General features: G+C 44.0%; 1 protein-coding gene across 1 annotated transcript; it reads right to left on the reverse strand.

The window, feature by feature from the left end:
- Window positions 1–1,937: 1,937 nt before the first annotated feature.
- On the reverse strand, window positions 1,938–18,282 carry uggt1 (UDP-glucose glycoprotein glucosyltransferase 1). Its single transcript, XM_086128231.1, has 39 exons — window positions 18,238–18,282; window positions 17,423–17,564; window positions 17,256–17,332; window positions 16,771–16,904; window positions 16,580–16,692; window positions 16,321–16,495; window positions 15,780–15,876; window positions 15,625–15,703; window positions 15,444–15,544; window positions 13,252–13,351; window positions 13,019–13,079; window positions 12,555–12,646; window positions 12,131–12,281; window positions 11,932–12,051; window positions 11,654–11,739; window positions 11,341–11,476; window positions 11,122–11,253; window positions 10,894–11,058; window positions 9,805–9,925; window positions 9,590–9,688; window positions 9,246–9,340; window positions 8,853–9,059; window positions 7,907–8,038; window positions 7,700–7,830; window positions 7,508–7,603; window positions 7,326–7,428; window positions 7,172–7,251; window positions 6,169–6,358; window positions 5,911–6,069; window positions 5,727–5,812; window positions 5,518–5,602; window positions 5,354–5,445; window positions 4,949–5,138; window positions 4,682–4,864; window positions 4,245–4,405; window positions 4,029–4,143; window positions 3,697–3,813; window positions 3,418–3,571; window positions 1,938–2,662 (listed from the first exon to the last, which is right to left on the reverse strand). Exons 1-39 carry the CDS (start codon window positions 18,266–18,268, stop codon window positions 2,643–2,645), a joined length of 4,608 nt encoding a protein of 1,535 aa, XP_085984357.1. The 5' UTR covers window positions 18,269–18,282; the 3' UTR covers window positions 1,938–2,642.
- Between the last annotated feature and the right edge of the window lie 8,072 nt (window positions 18,283–26,354).

Raw genomic sequence — 26,354 nt, forward strand, 5'->3', positions numbered from 1 at the left:
GTCCAAAAAGGCCTTACTATACATGGTCGTTTTTTTCGGCTCAAAACGCCATACTATATACATGGTCGTATTTTTCGGCTAAAAATGCCTTACTATACATGGTCATTTTTTTCGGCTAAAAACGCCTTACTATACATGGTCATTTTTTTCGGCTAAAAACGCCTTACTATACATTGTCGTTTTTTTCGGCTAAAAACGCCTTACTATACATGGTCGTTTTTTCCGGCTAAAAACGCCTTACTATACATGGTCGTTTTTTTCGGCTAAAAACGCCTTACTATACATGGTCGTTTTTTTCAGCTAAAAACGCCTTACTATACATAGTCGTTTTTTTGGGCTAAAAACGCCTTACTATACATGGTCGTTTTTTTCCTCCAAAAAGGCCTTACTTATACATGGTCATTTTTTTCGGCTAAAAACTTCTTACTATACATGGTCATTTTTTTCGGCTAAAAACGCCTTACTATACATGGTCGTTTTTTTCGTCAGAAAAGGCCTGACTATACAGGGTCATTTTTTTCGGCTAAAAATTTCATCCAAAAATGCCTTAATATACATGGTCGTTTTTTTCGGCTAAAGTTTTCATCAAAAAATGCCTTAGTATACATGGTCGTTTTTTTTTCGCCTACAAACGCCTTACTATACATGGTCGTTTTTTTTTTGTTGCTAAAAACGCCTTACTATACATGGTCGTTTTTTTCAGCTAGTTTTCATCAAAAAATGCCTTAGTATACATGGTCGTTTTTTTTGGCTAAAGTTTTCATCAAAAAATGCCTTGGTATACATGGTCGTTTTTTTCGGCTCAAAACGCCATACTATATACATGGTCGTATTTTTCGGCTAAAAACGCCTTACTATACATGGTCATTTTTTTCGGCTAAAAACGCCTTACTATACATGGTCATTTTTTTCGGCTAAAAACGCCTTACTATACATTGTCGTTTTTTTCCGGCTAAAAACGCCTTACTATACATGGTCGTTTTTTTCGGCTAAAAACGCCTTACTATACATGGTCGTTTTTTTTCGGCTAAAAACGCCTTAGTATACATGATCGTTTTTTTCGGCTAAAAACGCCTTACTATACATGGTCGTTTTTTTCGTCCAAAAAGGCCTTACTATACATGGTCGTTTTTTTGGGCTAAAAACGCCTTTCTATACATGGTCGTTTTTTTGGGCTAAAGTTTTCATCAAAAAATGCCTTAGTATACATGGTCGTTTTTTTCGGCTAAAAACGCCTTACTATACATGGTCGTTTTTTTCGGCTAAAGTTTTCATCAAAAAATGCACTACTAAATGGTCGTTTTTTTTTTGGCCAAAAAGGCCTTACTATACATGGTCGTTTTTTTCGGCTCAAAACGCCATACTATATACATGGTCGTATTTTTCGGCTAAAAATGCCTTACATGGTCATTTTTTTCGGCTAAAAACGCCTTACTATACATGGTCATTTTTTTCGGCTAAAAACGCCTTACTATACATGGTCGTTTTTTTCATCCAAAAACGCCTTACTATACATGGTCGTTTTTTTCGTCCAAAAAGGCCTTACTATACATGGTCGTTTTTTTGGGCTAAAAACGCCTTACTATACATGGTGTTTTTTTTCGGTTAAAAACGCCTTACTATATACAGGGTCGTTTTTTTCGGCGAAAAACGCCTTACTATACATAGTCGTATTTTTCGGGCGAAAAACATCTTTCAATACATGGTCGTTTCCCCCCCCCCCAAAAAAACGCCTTACTATACTGTACATGGTCGTTTTTTGGGGCTAAAAACGCCTTCCTGTACTTGGTCGTTTTTTTTTTTGGGCTAAAAACGCCTTATGAATGACGTAAAAAGTTTGAAAAACTAATTATTTCGGGATTTTAAAAAAACAATCCAAAGTTGCTTTTTGATGAATTGCATGACACCTCATTTTAAAACAAAAAAGACAAATGTCATCATTTTGTGGATTTTTTTTTAATTAAACAAAAATACGGCCACCCCTCCCCAAAGTCAAACAGGAATTATTCCACTAATTGTCCTCTGTGCCAGCACTCTGAAAGTTTCCTCATTTCCCAAGCAGATGCCTGAAATGCTGTTAAGATTTAAAAACAAAAGTTCTTACAATACCACATTGTTTCATTTAAGTAGTCAAGAAAGGACAACATCAGAGAGGCAACAAAAATGGAATTTGATGAACTCACGTTCACAGATAACTTTCTCTCACACACAGCAGCCCATCCCAGCCTGATTTTGGGGAAGAGGTGAGGTCCACCTTGGACCGGTCGCCATCACAGGACACATGAGGGCAAAAAACCACTATTGCCAATTTCGAGTGTTCAATAAAGTTAAGTGGCCAGTTTTTAGGGACTGCGGAAGTTTGTCAGACTACCCAGAGCAAACGACGCTGGCATCGAATGGGCTGGTGCTGGGTTTTCGCTGGGTCGTCTGGCATGTACTGCACATTAAGGCTGAAAACCAGATTGTAGCCCAGACGCTCAGAAGTGGCTGTTCCCAAAAACAAAACACGACGTGATGATGGGAGTGCGCGGCAGCCATTTTGCGAACAGTCGGCTGGCCGTGCAGGAGGGAGACAAAATGATGTGTGGCTGAAGTGGACTTATGAAACACAGCTGCTTTGGCGTCCCGATAAGATGCTGTCCTCAAAGCTCTGTGTGGATTTCTAAAAGTGACACACATGCAAGAGAACTATGTTGAAATGTAAGGAGGAGCTTCATTTAGTCTTTGCCCTGTCTAATAGGGGGACGACAAGAAAAACTGTTTAAGAATGTCTGGCAAACATCTTTGCAACCTTGAACAAGCATTGATGAAAACACAACATTCCATTTCACTACGTTCGCTAACATTAGCAAATTCCTGAATTCTTGCATTCTTTAAAAAAAAACATGAAAAAAAATCCATGGCATTGAATGCGTTAGTCTGTTGTTTTTGTGGTTTTGGGGTGAATTTGTGTGAAGTGTTTTCTTGGGCGAGTGGTGTGTGTCTTTGTGTTGTACTCTGTGTGCTTTGATTGTGTGAGTGACTTAGTGTTGTGCGTTGGCAGGCGTTGGCGTTTGTGTTGTTTTGGTTTTCATGTGGCGTGGCGTGCATCAATGTGCGTTCTTGGTTTTTGCGTGTGTGGTGTGTCTTGTGTTTGACTTTTCACTGTGTTGTCGTTTTGTGTTAAACAGGAGGTCTGTGTTGGTTTTGAGCATGTGAGGTATTCGTGTGTGGTGTGTATTATTATGGTGGTTCTATTGTGCGTGTGTCTTTTGATTGGGGCGGTCTTTGTGTTTTTAGGTGTGTGTTTATTTGTCTGCACGTCATGTAAGTATGTCGATGAAAAGTGTGTAGTGTGTGTTGGGTGCATGCGCATGATTACTTGTGCATTTTATCGATTTTGGGCAGGGCTCTATCCCGTGCCTCCGAACGTTGTACCTGTGCTAGGCGACTCTGCCGCGGGGCTCTCCTGCGCCACTTCCCGTTGGACGAGCGTCTGCAGCCGTTTGACCTCCCGATCGTAGTCGCTCCACTCGGACACTATCCGCACGGCCGCCTGAAGCTTGGGCTCCTTCGTCATCGGGTTGTTACACTACGAACACACAACTAAGCGCTAAGTGACCCCAAACAGGATGAACACGCATCTGTTGAGCTGCCTATTCAGGGTCTATGGGTTTTTGGGTGCATTTTTGGGTGTTGTGCATTTGTGCCGTTTACCAAGTCTATTGTTTTGGCATTTTTCTTGGAGGCGTTGTCACACCACGTCTCGCACCACAACCACTCTTGAGGCAGAGACTTGATGGGCACTTGGTGGATCATATTGTTCGGAAGATCCTTTCAGGGTAGGGAAAAAAAACAAGTCATTAAAAAAGTGTACTTGTCGTATTCAATTGGCAAAAACAATTGCCGTGACAGAGCCAAAAGCTGGAAATCAAAGCAGATTCAAATAACGTGAGTACAGCTAAGAGGGTTCACATCAGATTGTTGCCATTCAAACAAACACAAAAGAAGGGGCACAAAATGTCGGTGTGTATGTGTGTGCTGTTTACCTGGTCCAAGTTGGACAGACTGTTGGGGTCCTGGCTGAGACCCTGGTACTGACCGCGCAGTCGATCCCCAGCGGCGATCTTCCTGAACTTCTTCAGGTCCACCACGTAGAGGGCGCTGGAGAGCATACGTCACAAATCAAGAGACCACGCACACCGGCCGCTTGGTGTTTGTTTGGATGCCTGTGTGTGTGTGCGTGTGTGTGTGTTCTCATGTACCTGATGTGGTACTTGCGTCCTGCCAGGTGACTGGCCCAGTATCCCGACTTCCAAAATCGATATCCGTCCATCTCCCGCCTGCTCTCGCAGAAAGGTGTGTAGCCGTAGGGCGCCCCCTCCAGGTCAAAGTCCCGCAGCTCCTTTAGGTCAGTACGCACGATCTGAACATCCACAGAAACAAATACGCGGGCTTCATTTATAAATATGAATACATGGACAGGAAGCAGAGTTCTGTGGGTTTTTTGCTCCAAATTGCAGCCTTTGCGATTTAAAAATTGCGACACAAATTTGATTTTGATACATTTTTCAGCCCGACTAAAAAGTACCTAAATGCCTATTGTAAACAAATTCTGAAAAGGTTTATACAGAATCCTACACATTTTCGGCTATATATACTGTATATATATTTTTTCATAGGACAGAAGGAGAGGGTGGACCTGGTCAGCATCCACAAAGAGAATCTTGTCGACAGCGAGTGGGAACAGGACGTCCAGGAAGAGGATCTTGTAGCCCCAGATGATTCTCTGCTTCTCCATTTGTTGGTGGAGCCAGCGAGGCCATTTGTATTGCACCAGCTCATACTGGAAGCCGTACTTGTTGGCCATGTGGGGGATGAACTCCTACCGGGCGGCAAACGCGAGCATTGAAGCTTATAGCATGTCGTGTGATGTCAACGGCAGCTAAGAGATGGACGAGAGCTTCACCTTGAAGGTTGGCGAGAGGTAGTTCTTGAGGAACCAGAACTTGACGGGGGTCTTGGTGTGCTTCAGGACCGACAGCATCATGATCCTTAGGAAGCGCTCGTACAGGTGACCCGAGGCCACAGAGAAGATGTTGATGACATCGTCTTTATCCGGCTTGGCTTCCTCTGGTTTGCTGCCGCCCGTGAAGCCTCTATGGGGAGGAGGGTGGTGGTGGGGTGGGTGGGGGGGGTTCAAGATTGGACCAAAGGGGTCATTTTTTGGACTGCTTGGTGTACCTCAAGTGTATAAAAACAGCCCACTCCGTTTTTAAATGCAAGCATTTACATTATCAACAATTCAGTCATGTTTGTTGCATTCACCCCGAATGATCTGCCCAAAGGTTTGCCCCCCCCCCCCTGGGCTGACCTGGTCAGAGACTTCCAGAAGCCGGTGTCGTTCTCCTCAGCGCTGCTGTCGCTCAGCAGCTCTTCGTTGATCTTGTCGGCTTTCTTCTGGACCTGATGGACTCACACGTGGACGGATGAAGGAATGAATGCGCTCAACGCCGGCTTCTCGGGATGCAAACTCACCTTGACCTTAATGATTCGGCTCTTGAAGTTGTTCAGGACCACAACGATGTCGTCCGAATCTGCGGGCGAGTCCGTGCCGTCGTGACTGCAACGGGAAAACATGTTTGTTCCAAAAAAAGATTCATTCTTAGTGTATCTAATATGTTTGCATGATCTCTTATATTTCAGAGTAGAAGCCACATTTTAAAATGTCTGCAGGAATTCATCACCTGTAAATCTTATAGATTTCATCAGATCTGCCTTTCCTCAGCTTCAGGTTCCAGGCTCCCGGATTGGCCTTGAGCTGGAAATAACCCTGCGGAGCACATTGATCCGCCCGTTTACGGGGAAAGTCAAACGGTTTGACGCGGTTCTCACGGCAAGTTCAGAGCGCTTGATGCGTCGCCGGCGTACAAGGTTCGCCATGACGATGGTGTCCACGATGACGGGCTCGGAGGCGGTGCCCAGCGTGAACTGAAGGCCGCGCGGCGGCTGGCCCGAGCTGACGTCAAAACAGTGACCCTCGAGGAGAAGGTGCTCCAGCTCATACTGCGCCGCGACAATGTTCTCCACCTGCCGCATCACCACAAGAAGATACTCGCTGTCAAAAGAAGCAGTTGGAAGCTGCTTCGAAAAAAAAAAAATCGAAATCGTCATTTCATGAAAGCGAACCTCCTCCAGGTAGATGTTGTCCAGGTCGTAGCGCGTGCGCACGGACTCCACCATCCAGCTCTCCGGGGTGTTGAGGTTCAGCGTAAAGAGCGGCGTTTGAGGCATGTCCAGGAACTGCGCCATCGGGCCGGGAGAGAAGCTGCCGTCCGCTTGGAAGGCCACCTCGGCCTCCAGCACGTAGCGGTAAAAACTGGAAGAGGCGGCACAGAAACAAAACGGCCCACATATGAACAGTGTCGTCGTTTTCTCAAAGGTGCGAAAATAATGGGGTGCTTTTGTTAAGGTCAGCGATCTGTTTTATCTTATCCATAAAGTGATGCGATGCAGTTTGCTAGTTCATGATCGATCTATGCTGGCACTTTTGTCTACTGCGGTGGAAGCAATGCAATTTGTATGGTTTGTAAAACAACGCGCTAGCTCGCGAATGAATCAAGCAAGGCGGTCAGTTCCATCAGTAAAATAATCCATAAAAATGCAAAAAAAAAATTAAAAAATCAACAGGCATGTTTTTGTCTGCTCCAAAGTCACTCATGTATTTCTGTGATCTGTAAAACAAAGCGACACGGTTGTTCGCTCATTCGTGGATGAAGGTCATCATATGAATCCTTTGAATGACTTTTTTTGTTGTTGTTGTTTTTTTTTTGTGTGCTCCAAGTCATGAATTGTCCGTCAACTCACAGCCTGCTGTTATTCGTCCGCTAACCGAAATGTTATTCATAAACATTCAGCAAGCCCCCTCGCTGCCCATCTTTCAAACTTGTCTCGAAACTCATTTGAATTCTTTGGCCTTTTGACTCTGCATAACTCAAACTCGATTTTTAGTTTTCCTGCTTGCGTGCTTTCAACTGTCTTGATTATTTTTTTGTTTCTTGTTTATTGCATACATGCTATTTTCTCCACATACAGCACTTTGTACACAGCGGTGGTTGTTTTAAAGTGCTCTAGAAATACAGTTGAGTTGAGTTCAATTAAAACGTGAGGCCAAGTGACTTAGTACCCGCACCTCTTCAGAGGCATCTCGGACAGTTTGGACTGGCAGTTCATGAAGATGCGCAGATTGACGTTGACGAGTTGCTTCAAGACCTGACGGGGGGGGAGAAATGACGACGTCAAAGAGACACGGAAATCAGGTCAAAGTTTAGCGCGGATGGACCCACCATCAGGAAAGGAGTCAGTTTCTGAGTATCGCGCGTCACGGGATCCACCACGGCGACGACGTCAAAGTACACGTCTCCCTCCTTGGGGCGGATCTTCACGGCACTGCCGAGAAGCGCGCGGTTAGCGTCCGCGCCATGTCCACCCAATCGCATTTGTTGGTTTTTCCCGTCCGCGACCTCACCTGTGGCGGTCGTCAGCAAAGCCATACTCGACGCGCGCTTCTCCTTTGGGCTGAGACGAGAGCAGAGCGTCCACCTTCATCACCAGGTCGCTGGCCCTGAGGGAAAGCCTGCTTGGACTGGACTGACGTTTGACACAAAATTGCCAGCGCTAAAGCTAACAGGAGGGTCCAGACCCCGAAGACGTAAAATACCTGTCCTCCTCGATGCCGAACTGCTGCACTTTACTTTTGATGCGTTCGCCCGACGTCTTGAGGATGATGCTCTCCAACAGGAGGAAGTCGTCCTGGTTGAACACCTCGTCGTCCTCCAGCGGGCCAATGATCTGCAACGGGAAGAAGGGAAATAGAAGCCGCCGGGTTAAGCGGGGGACAAATGCAGCAAAGAAAACAAGAACTCACTCGTCCGTTGCTGATGACGGCTCTTTGGCCCTTCTTCAGCTTGAGCACGTCTCGACAGTAGGCGGCGTGGGAAAGCAGGAAGTCAAATTTGTGGCTCTCGTATGCACTCTTGAACAACGACACATCCATCCCCTGACGGAAAAAAAAAAAAAAGACAAATTGGAGACAGACAGGCATGAGAATTTTGGGTTTAGGTGAGGATCTAAGACATCTGAACTGAGACAATTGAACCTGGTTAAATATGATTTGATAACGCCGGTCAAAAAATGTTTCATCAGAGATGCAAGTAAACATTTCCAGATGTTGACACGCTTAGTTCTGTGTTTGTGCCTCCTCCATGCAAGTGTTCTCATTGCGAATTTGTATTTTTGGCTGTTTGTCCTTTTCAATAAAACGTTAAGACCGCATCGCAGACGAATTCTTTTTTTTATTTAACTTCATCTCAGCAGCTGCATATCTGAAGTAGGGCTGAACTATTCATCAAATTCAAATCGACATTGCAGTGTCGTAAAATGCTATTTTTGAATCGCAAATTTGATTTCTTTTATTTATTAATAGTGTCCAGATAAGGTGAGCAGTTAAGAAGCGCAGTACACATACAGATTATTGTTTCAAGAAACATGAAAGATTGAAGCGGAAAAGCCACCAATTTATTTACCTTCTTGTTGTAATCTGATTTATGACCATTTTTATTCAACATTTGTTTGTTAGCATTTTAATTTGAGAAGTTATTTTGACTTCAACTGGGAGCGGCAAGAAACAACGCGAATCATTCTGCTTCGGCGATTTTTCAGCCTCATTTGCAGTATACACAACAAAATAAAAAATTAAAAATAACCCCAACAAAGGGGTGAGTTTTAACACGAAAAACTCCCACTACAAAGTCATGGTACCATTGTACAACTTTTTGCCACAAAACGTGAACAAAGAGGCAAGGTGAACTCACCCCAACGGCGAACTCGACGATGTCGGTTCCTTTGCGCAGTGCCGCTGCCGTTTCCTCTTTGGCCATCTTGGTGATAAAGTTCTTGGCGTTGTTGGCCGACTGCGTCTGCATGGCGGCCCAGATGGCGCGCGTCACGCGGCTCGACTCGGACGCCGGCCCGGCCGACGGGTTGCTGATCGTGCCGAGGCGCACGTTGTTACTCGTTTTCTGTCGGCGGTGAGAAAAGGCAACGTCAGCCGATTTTGGACACTCGTCCTGGAAAATGCTGGCACTGTTTTATGCTTGTTATTGATTTTCATTCATTTAATTGGTAAAATAAGAAGAGGCTGTCATGGTGAGATTGGATTAAAAAAAAACAAACTAATAATAAAAAGGGAGAGAAAACAAAGTCACCATGTGTCTGATGGCATCATAGAGGAGGCGGCGTCCTGAAGGCAAGTCAAAGTCTCCAACCACCCAGAAGGTGACGGGCCGGACGTAGCCATCATCTGGCAAGCGGAGAAGGAAGAAAAAGTGATACGCTGTTGTGAAGCTCCGTTGTGTGTGGACCTCAAGTTTTGGTGGTGGTCAGCGCCGGTGCGGGCAATATTTTAAAAACACGAGGACGGAGCGGGAGTGGCGGCGGAGGAAAGAGGAGGAGAACACATGAGGAGCGTTCGGGCTTGAAGGTGACCGATCGGTCTCCACTCGGGCGGCGCTCACATTGCCACAGAAAAGTCCCGTTTTAAAGTGCTGACCTTTCTTGGTCATGTAATTGATACTGTTGGCCACGGCCGTGCTCTTCTCCCGTGTGTCCAGTGTGGAGAAGCGAGCGTAATCGTCCACAAAATGGTTGTCTAGGGAGAAAGGGGGGTTAACAAAAAAAAAGAAAGAAAAAAGCAGGACATTACGTTGGTTGTTTTGCAGAGGCTCCCTTGTGCCACTGAAGGGCTACTAGTGAAAAGGGACTCACTGGTGTCAGAGAGGTCCAGGTAGGTTCTGGTGGTGGACAGCACTCGGGAGTTGATGCGAGGGACGACGTTGGGCTGGTTCATGATGAAGTCCACCACGTCGTGATCGCTCGCCAGCTCGCCCTTAGGAGCGCGCAATTGAACGTCACTTACGATGAATTATAAAAAGGTGTAAAAGCCCGTTAATTCCCTTGGCGCCAACATTCAATTCAACTTGCTTCCGACACTAGGAAACTAATTGTTTGGCAGCCAATCAGCGGCAAGGCGCGCTCCCCTGACTGTTAGCTCAGCATGCCGTGCCATTAGCTTACTGCAAGTCAGCACAGCCGAGATGAAAATAATTAGGAGACAACATTAGCAAACAGCGTCTCAACTGCGCGGTTCCAACTGCCAATTGTCCGACACGGTAGACTTAATAACCAGGTTTAAGGCGCCTGTACGCAACATATGAGTCGTCTACGCTCAATCCTAAAAGCGCATCACTAGTTCTGCTATCACGATTGCAAGATTTTAGGTGGTCAATGATTTTTATTTTTATTTTTTTTTAGAAATGTTAATCTAGTTTGAGATATGAGACTAAATTATGTTTGTCATGTGTTAAGACTTTCGAAGGATTGATTTAACACACTTTAATTGCCATTTAATAACTGACCTGTGACCTTTGGCCACAATGCAGAGCGGGATCGTGGGCGAAGTAAGTCATTTTAAATTAAAAAGTAAAAAAAATGTTGATGTTTTAGGAGTTAAAACGTAATATATGAAAGCACACCATTTACGGCTTCAATCAAATCGGATTAGGTCATATATACAGACTGAACAAAAGGGGTCCAAGAAGTGACCCTTGAGGGAGTGAGTGCACATGTCATGGCCATTCGACCAGATTGAAAACATTTAAGGGTCACGAAAATAACTCCTTTCCTCCAAGTCGGATCTGAATCATTTAAGAACCTTTCCATTGAATCCCACCATTGCTTCCAACTTGTTCAAGAGAAAATTATGATCAATGGATTCATTGCCTTCTATGACTTTTTAAGGATCCCCAAGAGCACTGTAAAGCTATCCGGCATGTCCTTGAATGTGTTCCAACTGACCAAATAGACGGCCCTCTGGTAGAAGGAGGTGGTCTCCAGGATCTTCTGCATGGTGATTGTCTCCAGTTCGTCCGGCTCCAGGTGCTCGCGCTGGTACGGTATTCCGTTGTACATGACCACGGGCAAGGGGCCCACCCCCGTTTGCTCATAGTATGCCCGTCCTTCCTGAAAGCCCGTGCAAAGATGGTGAAGTGAACGTCCGAGCAAACTGGATTGAGCCCGTCTCACCTTTCTGTTGTTGTCGTAGCTGGAGTCGGCTCCCACAACGCTGCTGACCTCCACGTAAGGGAACTTCTTCTCCAGAACTTTAATCACATGGGCAACGGTCAGCCGCCCGCCCGAAGGGACGCCGTTGAATATCTTCAGGAGGAAATGTAAAAAAGAAATGAGATGCGATGACGAGACCAACAATAGCATCACGTTCCGTGATCAGAGGTTTGAACTCACAGAGACGACTGCGTCGAATGCACTGTGGCCGTCCACTTCGTCACGGATGTAGTTGTAAGCCCGCAGCAGGGCCACGCCCGCGTCCTGCATTCCGTCTATGTTGTCTTCGGGCGACACCACAAAAACAAGCCCGATCCTACAAAATACACGCATATGCGACGATACTTTCGTCATGGGATGCGAGGCGTGTTGTCCGCATTTAAAACGGTGAAAATAAAATCAAATTCATCGGAATAAACTCGAAACTTTTTTTTTAAAAATCTATTCGATAAATATTGTTTAGTGAACGAATGATGGCGTTGAAAGCAACTACCTGAGGGGGATGTTGTTTGAATAGAACATCTCGGCAACACTTAGCAGGTCGGCGGCGTTTTCTTGAGTCGGATCCAGAATGATCACCTACGCACGCACGCGCACAAGAAAGGTTAAGTCTTCAAATCAAAAGATAGGTCCGCAACTTGCAGTTCTAAGAATCCCTAATCACAGACAGGAGGCAGTGCTTAAAGTCGGTGCTTCTGGCGGTCAGAAGGGATGAAATCCAACTCAAATGTGGATTCATTCCGGCTTGCTGAAGCGAAGGTGAAGTCGTACCAGATTGTGGAAGTTCTTGCGGATTTGCCTAATCACTCCGGGGAAGGTGGGCCTGAGCAACTCCTGAACATTGTAAGGCCACGAGCTGTACCGGTGGTCCGTCTCCAAGTTGTTAATCCACTAAAACACACACAGGCACGCATTACAACGCGTTTCTGCGCCGACAATCACTTGCGGAGGACTCGACGCTCTGCCGTACGCTGATGGCGGGGTTGCGGATGTCGACGGCGTAGTCGGACTCGGACGGCTGCACGTTGAGCTTGAGGATGTCGTGGATGTAGGGCGTGTCGATGAGGAGCGAGCGCAGACCCTCCATCACCCGCGCCTCGCTGCGCAGCACCTCAAACACGCTGTGAAGCACGGAAGCGGTCAGAGTTGGAGCACTACTTGTATTCTTTGCATTACAACACGGTGACGTAATGCAAAGTCAAGAGTAGACAGAGAAAATAATTGAGTCCCCCCCCCCCCCCCCCATTTATTTCCTATTTTTATTGACGTGAAAGCAACAAGAACGAATTGTCTTAGGTATGCAAATGGTCATAGAAAATAAGACCACATAATTCAATGTGGAAATTATTCGGACATCATCTGTACGGAACAATTTCATGATGAGGCGCGAGTACCTGAAGATGTCTTGTGAGTCCAGATCCATGTGCAGCCCGTTGATAAAGAGGGCCGAGTCGCCCGGGTGCAGCCCCAGCGTTCCTTTGAAGAACTGAAAGAAGAGGGAAGCACCAAATAAACTCATCAGGTCGCAAAACGGACTGTGTGAAATCGGGACTTTGAAATGTGCATTGTGAGCATAAGATTGCGCATGGATAAAGGTAAATAAAACTAACTTTATTAATAACAACTCAATGATCATGTATGGGACCTCAAATTTAAATGAGACCCAAATAAAGGTAAAAAAACAACAACATAAAAACAGTTTTTGAAGATTAAATGCAAATGGGCGAATTTAAAAAGTCAACTATCACTGAAGTGTTGCAAGGCAGGCATTTGGCGTACCGCCAGAGCGAGCCTACAAGCGGACTTTTCGATAGTGCTCTCAAGTGGCCAGTGTCAGTAAGATGAAGACCTACTGTACCTTCTGGTTTTCGGCGATCTCCTTGCGTATCTCAGCGCTGACCACCGTTTTGGTGATGGACCTACAAGGGGGAGAATGGATGAAAAAGTGACAAATTCTACCCGGAAGAACTTTACTATTTGCTGGATTCAATTTTGTTTTTGTAATACGAGAACTAGTCTCCAGATTTAGTTTGCTTTTTTTTCTAGCAGGAGCTTCCAGATCTGTGTATGTGTGTATGTCTATTCTTTTACCTGGCCTTGGTGGGGAAGTTCTGACTGAGATCCTTCATAACATTCAGGGCTTCCGTGGTGGGAGCAGCCAGGATACGAGCGGCTGTCTGGAAACTCAAGTCTGTTTAAAAAAATAATAATAATACTTAAAATAATAATAATAATAATAACACCATCGGAGTTAATTGCTCATTTATATTCCTCAAAGATCACGTCCGTCTGTCTTATTGACCCATTTGTGTGCTTAGGTGTGCCATCCGGAGTACGGTGATCATCTCAGCTCATAGATGTTGAGACAGGAAGATCAAAAAGTTAACATGTGAGCTCGTTGGATCTCTTGTAACTAACCAAAACAGCAGCACCTCAAGAGACAAGTAAACAAGACTCAAGTCTCTTTAGGTGCTAGCGGTGAGACTTGCCAAGTAATTTGCATTGCTGCACTACATTGTGCGCTTTTCCGTTAAGTTCTACTCCGTCTGCATCATATTATTTATTATTATTCTCGAGAACTCCACACAGGAAAAAAATGGAGCCAAGAGTCCAACCCAAAAGCACAGAACTGTAAGGACCGTGCCGCCGTGCTGTTATCACGCTCCGTAACAGTGAGGCACAAGGGCCCATTTAATTTTTTCCCGCTTTCATCTTGGCTCAAAACTCACAACTGACCCAAAAAAAATTTTTTTTTTTTTTAAACAAAGAGGAGGAGAAGCAGATGAGTGTGGCTTATACTCGGCTGCAGTGGTCCTGTAGCATGTGTGATTACGGGCCCCCAGAGGTCTCGCTACCTTCGTAAACAGGCGGCACTAACCAGCCCCGGCAGGGTTGCCGTTAAAGGCCCGACGCCCACATGACACTTTAAACACGCAGCTCATATTGCTCCACCATCCCCCCCCTCCCCCGGGGGTGACTTCAAAGTGACCGCGACACAGTCTGAGTACCCGGGAACGCATTACGAACTGGGGAAAGTTGAAAGAAATTTGTGGATGTTATTATTTCAAGGATGCTATGAAATGCGAATGGACGCGGCTTTAATTTTGCAGCAGCCTGGAGTCCCCCCCCCCCCCCCCCCAAAGATATGATGACGTCTTGGCGATCGACTTTGCTTATTGATTGGAGAGTCTTGGCTGCATGATGGCATGAGCTCACTGCCGAAGCATCGCGAAGCAATATTGACTCCCCGTTGCATAATTTTTTATTATTATATGGAGTATTTGTGGAGTGCAGGATTGAAAAGAAAAAAAAAAAAAGAAGTGCAATAAATTAAAGTACAATTCCTAAACGACTGTTTGACCTTCTTTCTTCTGTACAGTCTTACAGTAATGCCAAAATAAAACGTTTACCTGTAAAATAAACTGACAGCTCATGTACGAAATGAATAGGTGAAAAACAATCGCCTTTTGTTATAATTGACATTTTCGCTATATTTAGGTGTTTTTTGGTTACCGGTATTTTTAAAAACACAAAATGTAACTTCAGTTTCACTTTCAGTGTCATGTTTTTTTAAAACACTTTTTTCAACGTAACTTTTTGCCTATTTCATTTGTTTTCATGAACTGTCATAACTTTTGTTCACCACTTCTCATATCGGCACGAACAACAAAGCACTGCAGGCAGTTACCTCTCTTAATTTGCATATTGTCAAGGCCACTGTGTCAAAAGCAGGATATAGAGATGCGCTTTACATGACACAGCTAGGAAATCACATTATCATCCAGGTGAACGAACAAGCGAGTATTTTATGACGTGACAGCGACGCGCGACCTCCCCGGCTACCAGCGAAGTCACCATTTGTCAACTTTGTGGACAAACTAATAGACGCAGAGCAGCCGCGCTTCCTCAGGGGGGTATTTACAACGCTGTAAAATTGATTCCCTCAGAATGGAAGTGGCAGATATAATGCGGGCAGGTAAGCTGTCAGCTGAGGATGAGGTTCATTGCTTGGTGTCTGGTGCTTTGTTTGGCTGCGATTGGGAATGTGACTGCGTTTTAAAAATCTCATTTTGGTGATGGATATTGCCATCTCACAAGGTTGGTCTTTCAGACTCAAAACCGCCTTGAGTGGGCTGCCCGATTTTGGGACTAAGTTTTGCTCTAAAGAAATGCAAAAAGCCAAAGAAAAAGCGATATCTGCTTTGAATGAGTCACCTCCTAGGGCTGTTGCTTTTTTCTGCAAGTCACCTGTATGTGCGGTTTCAAGGTGGAACGGGACCCACCTTGCATTTCCCAGACTTTGAGCGGCGCCATTTCATTGGTGCTTTCCACGAGATGTTTCCTCAGCTCCTTCAGCTGCTCTTTCAGTTCTGGGTAGAGTGTCCTAGAGATACACAATGCCGCTGACAACGTGCTCTGATGCTGTCATAAGAAACTGTGTAGCGTGTAATGCGTTTGGCTCACTTGAGTCGGCCAAAAAGGAATCCCTGGACCTCATCCACCGGATCGTTTTCTCTGATCATTGTGGCGTTCACCTCCGCCCCTGAAATCACAATCAATGAGCTCACTGTTGTGGGTTCAAATATAGTCTGATTTGGTGTGCGAACGCGAGTGTCCACCTTGGACTTGGGTGTCATCCTTCGCCTTGTACTCCTGGTTTTTGATGGCCAACTCCACCCCATAGCCGGAGAGTGAGACACTCTTTCTGCTTGGATGCTACCGGGGAAAGGATATTCATTTTCAAAACAACTTAAGAGCGGGCAGCTGTGATCAGCGAAATATAAAATGGAAGAGGTGACCTAAAAATGTCAGTAAATTTAAAAAAAAATAATTTTGCACCAAAAGGGGGAGTGTGTAATTTTTAAAAAACTTACTTTTTTGTCACATTTGTACAAACAACAATTATGACCTGATAGAAGGAGTAGAAGAAGTGACGTTGAGTTTTTCTCTGCGAGCGTTCGCCACAGCGAGTCACTCGTATGATTTGTTTGACTGCTTCGACATAACTGCTAAAAATTGATTTTTGAGAAATTTGCCAACTTCCCCCTTTAAGGAAGGTCGAGGAGAATATCAAATCATAAACTAAATTGGACAAAAGATCGCCTGGCTCAGGGTTATAAAGACACAAATGCAGACCAAATGGACTGGTGAGACACCTACAGCGACATAATGACGGAGCACATAAGTAGCCAGGCCTTCGCCGACTTTGTCCACGATAGCCAGGTGAAGTTCCCGGAAATATGCTTTCCCCAACTCGCCGTACAGGATGACGACGGGAGCGTCCGGCTTTGAGCCGGGATATTTATGGTCACCCTTGAAAAGATAAGGCTTTGGCCTGGGGGGGAGGAGGGGGTGATAGCACAGTGAATTATTATTATCAGGAGTCTTGGCGCTTGGAGCTGTTTCGGTTTGTCATTACCTTTCTAACGCTGTTTTCAGGAGTGCTTCCAACGTGTCAGGATCACACGTCTTCTCTCCGTGGACGCTAAAAAAGGCTGAGCAGCCGGCAGGAGGGAGCTCATTGGACGCAATCTAGAGACACGCAGCAGGACCATGAAACGCTGGCTAAAACACAACAACAACAACAAAAAGCAGTTGAATTGCTGATACCTGCTGGAAGGAGTGCACTGTCGCCGAGTAGGCTCTGAGGGACAGGGCGAACTTGAGCATGTTCACTTGGACAGAGCTGAGCAAGGTGGCCGCTTTCTGCACTATCAGCTCATAATAGGCCTGGTCTGTGTCGGCTGCAGAGAGAGAAGCAAACAAGGCATTCAGCTCATCTAATCGACACACTAAAGCTTGGAAAAGTGAGACTTTCAGATTAAGGTAAAAGATCTCAGAAAGTGAAAGCCACATCAACAATGCTGCTTCTATGTGACTTTATCGTGTCAGTGGATTGAGGATTTATCTGATTAATCCACCCATTTCAATCCATGAAATCCATTTTGACGTTCTCCTGCCACCTGCTGCCGACAGAATTTAACGTCAAAGAGCCTTTGGCTCATGGTGCGAACATCACGGCTCACATGTTTTCTGGGTTTGTTCACCTTCCACTTTAATAGCAAAGACTATTAAAGAGAATAGCTTTAGCTTACCATCGTCCTCTTCAATGTCCTGACTGGCTTCGACAAAATCCCAGAACTTTTCCTGGCTCTCTTCTGCCAGAAACTCACTGAAGACGACAACGCAAATTAAATTTGCGATGAGTTTCAGTAAGGTGTTAAATGGAACATCTTAAACATGACGAGTTTTTTTTCTTCACCTGGCCTCCAGCAGCAGAGGTGTGTCGGCCCACTTGGCCGTGAGGGTGGTGGTGATGGCCTTGGAGTCGGCCCCGCCGCCGGAAACGATGGCAAGCGGTGACAATAGTGAGATCCACAGAAGCCACATCGTCCAGCTTGCACCTGTCAGCAGACATTAGAGGAAACATTAGGATATAGCACACGAGTTAGCAAATTTTAGCCTGGGTTGTAAGTTGAAGGTGCGGAGAGCTATTTATTTTTAATCATAACGTTTCAATGTTTTCAAACCCCAGCTTTCTGGAGTTTGCATGTTCTTGTTATGCTCGCGTCGGTTTTCTCCGGCTTCCTCCCACAGTCTAAAAACACGCATGTTAGGTTCATTGAAGAATCTACATGACGACATTCAGTGTGTCTACATTTACGGGACGATGTGCGTGCACCAGCAGCTCGGTTTGTAAACAGAAAGACGCTACGGCTTCTAACCAATAGGAGATCTCAGCGTGGCCCCTACGTCCAATGACCGCACAGTTTGTACCTTCGGTCACTGTTTCAATGGACCTGGAGCGGTCTCATTATTAACGCCGGTACGCTGACAGACACTCAGTGAATACGAACAACATGCGTCTACATGGTAGTAAAAATGAAAACAATGCGCGGCCAGTTCACAACAGCTTGAATCTTAATGCTAGCCGCAGAAGCTAGCTCTCTCACCTAACAAGTAAACAATGATAAAGACAGTTTTCGTCAGCACGATTAAGACGAGATACACATTTCCCTGTATAAGCAGCAGACGGGAAGTGGTTTAAATGTAAAAGGGAGGTTTGACTCTCCTCACCGAAGCCGGCTTCGCAGCTTCCTCGAAACATGATTTGCCGGAGTAAGTAAGGTCCTTGTCAGGGGAGAGTATAGGTAGCCAATACATTAGCCTGATCAAAAATGAGCTGAGAAAAAAAAACGGCAAAAGAAAAAGGAACGCGCTTAAAATGGGGAAAGTGTAACATAAATAAATAAAGTCGCGACACAAAGCCATGAAGCCGTGTGTAATACCTACCTCTCAAAACTACGAAAGATATCTCTGTTTTAATTCAGGTACTTTCTTCAGGCTCGGGGCACGTCCGCCAGGTGACTTAAACGATTCTTGATGTATTCATTTAAAATGCACGATATTTAAATCATTATATCCATCAATTTTTTGCAACAGTGAGAAGACATCATGGCTCTTTGTGTTTTTCCTTCCCATTTCTTCGCTCTGCGGCCTAAATGAAATTGGACAAGAGATCCTCCGGAGGGAGCGGTTACAGCCTGTGATTCAACATTTTGTGAAAAGCAGGCAACATTAATTATTCTGTCGGTGTTGACCTTCACTTTTAAAGTGCATGTGCAAAACAATCAGATAGATCCGCATTCAAGGGCTGCTGTGCTGCTGTGTCCTCAAAAGTCAGCACAAGTGTAATTAGGCATGATCTAGAAATCACACACACACGCACGCACACACACGCACACACACGCACACACACGCGCGCTCCCTGCAGGGGCCTGTCAAAAAGGTGACATCCTCACTTGAAATACGGGAGATGTCATCTTTGAATTGGTGCACTCTGGGTGTTGGTGGGATGTTGGAGGTCTTTTCCTGTTCCCGCCACCCTTACAGGCACGTCAGCCATTTTAGAGGTTGAAAGCCTCAACGGGGGACCCGCCAACGACCTCAATTAAACCTCCATTAATATGAAGGCGTCATATCGTTTCGCACCGGTTCTCGCTAATTAAAAAAGTGTGCCGGACTGTTTAATGGGGGTCATCTTGGGGTTCCCCCGTCGTGAAACCGCAAAGCACCTGACAAACCGAAAAAAAAAGTGGCTAGCATTTCTTTCAGAAAAAAATACACGTTTAATTTGCTTTTGTAGGTGATTTCTCGAATATTACGTGATTAACATGTGCCCAGTCCTGCCCCAGGGTTCTCTTTTTACATTTTTCCATTTTATATTGTGGCACTCACAGAATACATAAAAATTCCTTGGACGTGTTTTACTCGAATATTTGTCGTTGGCTAGCTTCAACTGACGCACCATAGCCATAATGATGTAGCTAACCTTAGCGTTGCATTTGAAGGTAAGCGTAAAAATATCGAGGTGCAGTTTTGAGGAGGGAAAACCTTTATCGCTGATTCTGAGATATGAATTTCTCCAATGTTCATTTTCGAGGTATAGCTACTACAATAATAAGTTGTTCAGCCCCATAGCAAATACGACCAGATGTAGCGGGTGCAACTTAAGGGGTCAACAAAGGGACATCAGAAGGGCCATTACCAACACACACATGTATACAGTCACATGCTTTGGCCCCAAACTTTTTCTGTATGGGGCCCCATGGAGGCGTATGCTGGCTAAGGGATGCGAGTGCCTTTAATCCGTCCTCCATCAGCAGAACAGATGACATTGTCATATTGAAGTGCTTTCGAGAGTATCAGACTAATCACATTTTTTTGAAATTTTATTTTTTTAACAGGGGAACATAAATCTCAGCGCTCTCAGGCCCATTCCGGCGCTCTATAAATAAGCAGGGCATTGAATTAGCGATGGAGAGCGAGGCTCCGTGAGACCCCTGAGCGCCGTTAGCATGTGTCGTGCTGCATCAATTCCCTGACATCATTGACAGCCATTACTGTGTAATTAGTCTGCCGAGACAAAGACGACCTGACGGCGATGCACCACTCCTGTCACTTGCCACACAGGCGGCGGCAATGGCGGGATGCTCCCGGCTAAAAGTGGCTGCTGTCAAAGAGGGAATTGTTTGTTTGGAAAATGCCAGTGTCAACAAAGCAAACACAGAAAAAACAAACACTCATTTTTAGTTCCTTTCGTGAAGAAGAAACTTTAATTAATATATCACTTGACAGGGCAGGCCCTGCCTTTAAAAGCCACAGAGTCAGTCACAGATAGATACTACAGGACTGAAGAATGTTAGGACAATCATTACATAAATTACGGATGTACTGGGCCCCAAAATAATCCAGGGAATTTGAGATGGAGGGGATCGTGGCGGGCACGGGTACAGGCCGAAATTTCTTTCTTCCTCCTGCTGCGAAATGTTGGCCACGGGTGTGGTGCCTACTGATTTTTTTTTCAATCAGAAACTATTCATTAGTGAGAAAAAAAAAGACTGTGCTGGTCCCAAATTTCCGAGCTGCCGCCCCCTGATGTACATGTATATAATAAAATAAATACATTGTATATTCTAATATGTACTTGACAGATTTTTGTCCATTGTGAGGATTGTGGAAATGTAACCCCCGCGATAAACAAGGAACTACTGTAATAACAAAATAGGAAAAAAAAAGTTCATTTAAAAAGACAATCTTTGCCGCACTTTCCCGACTTCAGCCTCTTCTCCATCAGCTTTGACATGCTGACATGACATTAAAATGCCCGTGGCATTATAGCCCCAATTGACTCCTTTTGCTTTCCGTGCACCGCAATTTGCACACACTTGGGAGATTTCTGTGAGCATCTGGAAATTGGTGTGGACACTTGCAGTATGGTTCCATGCCTGCACCGTCTGGGACACTGACAGGGTGAGAACGTCCTCCCGCCTGGAGGTGACAGCAAATGTGACAATCAATGGCTTGTAACAGTGATGATCTCAGACATTTGAAGACACATGCAATATTTTGCCCTCTCTGTCTCCATGCAGTCACTCTTCGTGTTCATCATTTTTTTTTTTGCCTTGCATCTTGTGATACACCCCATGTGAAATTAGGTTGAGCTCTCGGCGGATGTGTGAATTAAATACACACACAATACAAAAATGAATCAAACCAGAAATGTTTAATTTATGAAAAAAAATATGCTGTAGACCAGCGGAGAATACGGTAATTTTTCAAAATAAAACATCTTTCCGAAATACAGTGGTACACGAGAATCTGGTAATTTTTCAAAATAAAACATCTTTCCGAAATACAGTGGTACACGTGGCACATTGTATGAGTACTTTAGTGTTTAGTGTGAAATGTTCCCAAACTATGGACACGCTCTCTATAATAGACGGTCCTGAAAACCTGGACTCACTCCTACTCACCGATTTTTAATATGCAAATATTTATATGTTATATTTATTGATGTACTTTTTGTCTTCTACTTTCCCCCTTTCATAATTTTGTTGCTGTGAATTGGGAATTTCTCCATTGTGAAACGAATAAAGGTTCTCTTATCTTATTTTACACACTATTCTGTTTTTCTTTTTTTTTTTAAATCCACCTTTCATCTGTCCGAGTTAATAATGGGTTTTTTTTATGTTGGCCCTGGAACGGTTTATTTTTATTTCTATTACTTCCTATGGGAGGAGAAGAAAAAAAAACCTTCCACACCAGCAGTGTAATGAGCACATTTGCACATCTTCACTTTTGTCATGAAGATAATCTGCACGGACCTCATAGACAAGAATTCCCAATAACAAGCATAAAAATACGCCATCTTGCACATTTTATTCCTTTACATGCCCTGAAGGGTGTACAGTCTTTATATTCGTGCCTGCGATCTTCACCCCATTACCCACATTGACTGGGTTGTTACACACACACATAAACACAAACACACACACCGATGTTTAAAAATGGCAGATGAGAAATCCATATTGTAAAAGGAGGATGCCTTTAACGGCGTCGTCCGCCCTTGCCATCTCCATCCAGGCGCTCGGATACACCCAGAGGGATGATGATGATGATGATGATTATTATTCCCCTTCTCCTTGCCGTGGCGTGGGGTCACCTTCTTTGTGCTCTACTAGTGCTGGGATTGCTGGTTTGAACTTGCCAGGGGGCGCCCAGGGGTCCTGTGAGCCTCTCCAGTGATGGATGGAGCTGACTGTCTGCTCTGGTTGCGTTATGAAGGCTTCACTTAATTCGCAGAAGGTTACGACTTTTTCCTGGAAAATATGCCTTTTTTTTTTAGCTGGAAAATGTTTGATGTTTTTCTGTCATGACAATACAAATCTTTCTATCATAAAAAAAGAAGGCTTTTTTTCTCGAAAATAAATACTTTTTATTCATGTGAGACTCCTTTCTTTTTGTCAAAAAGAAGAATGCTCTTTATTAAAATGTATGACTTAGCTTATCCCTCAAAATATATATATATTTTTTATCTAGACTTTCCCTAAAAGCACAACTTTATTTGCATAAAATTATTATTTTTTCCATCTAAAACCTTTCCTTGAAAATATGTATATAACTTTAGACCTTCTAGATTTATTTTCTTGAAAATATATATCTGGATTCACGTAAGAAAATCCAGATGTTTTTCTGTAGAAAAGTAGACATTTCTCCAAAATGTAAAGTTTTATTTGCAGAAGATGATGATTTTTTTGTGGAAAATACATGACTTTTTCTTGAAAATAAAAAATGTTCTATCTAAAAAAATATATTGACTTTTTCTCTAAATGTTTTCTAGACAACAGACAATTTAACTCGCCGACGATTATGCCTATCTTTTATTGTCAATAAGCAACTTTCCTGGATTTTTTGCTTTGAAATACGACTTTTTCTTGGAATAATATTTATTCTAGTTTGCAATTTTTTCATTAACTACTTTGATTTAGAAAATCTTTGACTTGAGTCACAAAAGATTCCGACACTTAACCAAAAATATGCACATTTTCTGAAAACTTGACTTTTCATCTGGAAAATATGTGATTTGTTCTGAAAATATAGCACGTTTAATCAAAAAAATCCAGACTTGTTTTCTTGAAAGTAAAAAAAAAAAAAATTCACAAATAAAATAAAAAGAGACATGTACTCTAACCTTAACCTTGCTTTTGGGCATGATAGCGCAAAAGCGTGATTGTGTGATTGTGTGTGTGTGTGTGTGTGTGTGTGTGTGTGTTCATAAAGGCCAGAGGATAGTCTAACCTTGGCAAAGAATAGTTTGGACGGGGGCCATCTTGTGGTTCACCTTAATCCCCGCTAGCCTCGTATATCCTTCAACAGATCCTGTTGAGGCGGCGGAACATTTCATTTTTATGAGCCGATCATACTTCTGATAAATCTCCCCCTTTACGCCCCCCCCCCCCAAAAAAAACGGGAGAAGCGGAAGGACTCGATAAAAGGGGTGGCCCTGCGTCCTGTAGGGGGCACTGTTGAGCTTCTTTTACAGTACGGTCACATTGCCCGGGAAGCGGTGCAGTGGCTTGCTTGCATCCGACTCACGAAACACTTGGCAATCATAATAGGGGTGGAGATCACCGCACATCTGTTCACATAAAGACGTGTGCTTTTCTTAACTTCTATCTTTTGTAGATAAGGGCTGAAAGAAAAAGTAATCATTCTAAGGTCAGTCTCATCTTCAAAAAGTCACAGAATGCCTGAAATTGTATGTCATGACTGGAGCTTTGTTAGATGATTGCAGACTTTTATGCATTTATGAAATCAATAAGCTGCGACGGGGAACGCAAACTCTAATGTCTTCATGCAACAAAAATCATTTGAATTCTCCAAAAAAAAAAAAAAGACACTGTTGAAACTTAAAAAAACACCGTGTGCTGTCAACTTTAGTTATAAAAGGACTATTTCAGTGAAGAGTGGAAAATATACCGTGTATTTGCAAAATAATAGCCAATTACAAGACATATTTTACCTGACTAATGTCAATTTTTTTAGCCACAGCCTCAGCGTGCAGCATCTGCAGATCAGGACAGTTGACGTCATCTTCATGTTCACACATGATTGTAAACTGTCATCTGTGAAGTGTGAGCAATGTCTTACAGTTGAAAAATAAGCTTCAAAAGTAGAATTACAGTACATTTGAAAAACGGAACAAGTACTTTCAAATGAAATATTTATTTGCCACAGTCACCGAGAGCAACAGCAGGCGGATTAAAAAGCCACAGGTTGCCAACACACTGCACTTGTCTAACGCGCCGCCTCCCTTTTATGACTCATCCGTCCGAAAAGCTTATCTTTAAAAATGATACCGGAATCAGCTGCCATTTTATATGGACCGCCATGCATTATTAAACCCTCACATCAGATCTGACAAATGTCTTTCACTGTAAATATGAGGAAAGGGGGGGGGGGAGATGTAGGCAGACGGAGGCTTTCTTTCCAAACAGGCAATTTTCCTTTTGCCTTCACCCTTCCCCTGACCTCTTCCTCTAACCTCCACCCTGTCCAACGGCACGGACAAAGAGCCCATACTTCATACATTCAATCATCGCCGCCAACGTGATGGCCATCGGGGCTGCCGTCAGCCGTGACCGAACGCCCGGCCAAGTCGTCAAGACGGGCCTACGGGGGAAGATGGAAGTATAGCGGCCACCCAGGCTGTGATCATTCCGAAAAGCCATCCGCGCTAACAGCTCGGGGGGCCTTTATGGGCTCGGCTTGCCGTCCATGATTCAGGCGCGGCATACAGCCATGGAGACGGCGGCAGTCGAGGGACAGATTCACAGTCTTACACACGCACGAGGCTGATGACAAATGAGGCACATTCCGACACACACACACACACACACACACAGACACACACACACACACACACACACACACACACACACACACACACACACACACACACACACACTTCCAAAATAGAACATTTAATTCAGTACACCAGAGGTGGAAAAGTACCCACGCGCTGTACTTTAGTCGAAAATGTGTAAAAATGACGATTTTAGTTCTTCTAAACTCTGCAAAAATCGTCCATTTTATTTTTCATTACAGCATAGGACTAAGATAATGCTAACCAAACAACACCATCCCCCACACCCCCAGTTTTTTTCCCCAACTTTTGTCTCTGTTGGAAAGTAAAACAATGAAGCAGTTCAAATCTTCTGCCTGTAGTTCATGTCCTAATTGTTGTAAGCACTGAGGGACAAAAAAGACGCTATTTCATTCATAACACCTATTTTTAATGAATCAGTCTATTATCGGAATTTCACACAGCCAAACACTGGAATTGGACCTCAAAATATCCACATTGGTCGGGCACTAAGAATATATTCTGGTAAAAGCAGAGCAACTTGAACTGTAACTCAAATCATCTTTCCCTATTGAAATGAATGCAAACACCATTAACCTGTTCCAGCTCCCCCACCAAAAATTGAAAACCGTGCTTCTTTATCACAAAAAATATCACCGTACAGTATGGCAACTGTATAAAACATCCAGTAATACCATAATAATAGAATAGAATGGACCCCCCCCCCCACTTTACTTCCACTGACCTTTGTGAACGTATTCAGTTTTTTTTTCTTTTTAGCCGTTTCTCCATCTTTTCATGGAGATAGGTCCTGACCTTAGAAATTACTTTCAGGCAGCCCTTGGCTCGCATTATAGCTTTTAAAAGCTCTTTTTGCTTCAACATAGCACATGTTGTCAAAATACCACGCTCACACTGCTTGGCCAAGTCAACAACACAAACACCTCACGCTTGTTTTTTTCATAATTTCAAGCTTAAATTCGGACGACATCATCTGTTTTTCTGCCCAGCACTCACTTTTTGTAGGACGTATGTTTAGAAATAATACATTTGGCAGAATACCAACACAAAAAATAAAATATGCAACTACAAAACTGAAATCACTGAAAGATAACTATGTGAACTGATTGTGGCCGGATGTTGTGAAGTCGGCTGCTGCTGTGGAGTGGTAGAGCATCTGAAGCTACAACATGGGTAAATATTCTGGGAAAAAAAAACGTTTCACGTTGTTAATTGCCATTTTAAGATTACTGTCAAAATAAACATCAAACAAAGAGAATGACACTTTGTGCATTAAAACAAGTACTTAGCCTCCGCTAGCTTAAGGCTAACAAACAATGCAAAACACCATAGGCACGAATAATTAACATCGATGTGGCGGTGTTGTTGCCCTTCAAACAACACATATCTCAACACCGTACGTCTCAAGGCGCATGAGGGATGCTGGATGACGACGCAATTCACACAGAATCACATTGTGTCAGTA

Source organism: Hippocampus guttulatus, chromosome 13 (genome assembly GCF_054856545.1).
Source record: "Hippocampus guttulatus isolate MCC_2025c chromosome 13, RoL_Hgut_1.0, whole genome shotgun sequence".
In the NCBI taxonomy this organism is placed as follows: Eukaryota; Metazoa; Chordata; class Actinopteri; order Syngnathiformes; family Syngnathidae; genus Hippocampus; species Hippocampus guttulatus.

What these genes read in the sequence shown, in the direction of transcription:
- uggt1 (XM_086128231.1), bottom strand. Translation starts at nt 18,268, where the DNA reads ATGTTTCGAGGAAGCTGCGAAGCCGGCTTCG. An exon ending in AGATCGCCGAAAACCAGAAG is followed by an intron (nt 12,647 to 13,018) that starts GTACAGTAGGTC and finishes CTCTTCTTTCAG; the next exon opens with TTCTTCAAAGGAACGCTGGG. An exon ending in ACCAGAGGGCCGTCTATTTG is followed by an intron (nt 9,926 to 10,893) that starts GTCAGTTGGAAC and finishes CGCGCTCCTAAG; the next exon opens with GGCGAGCTGGCGAGCGATCA.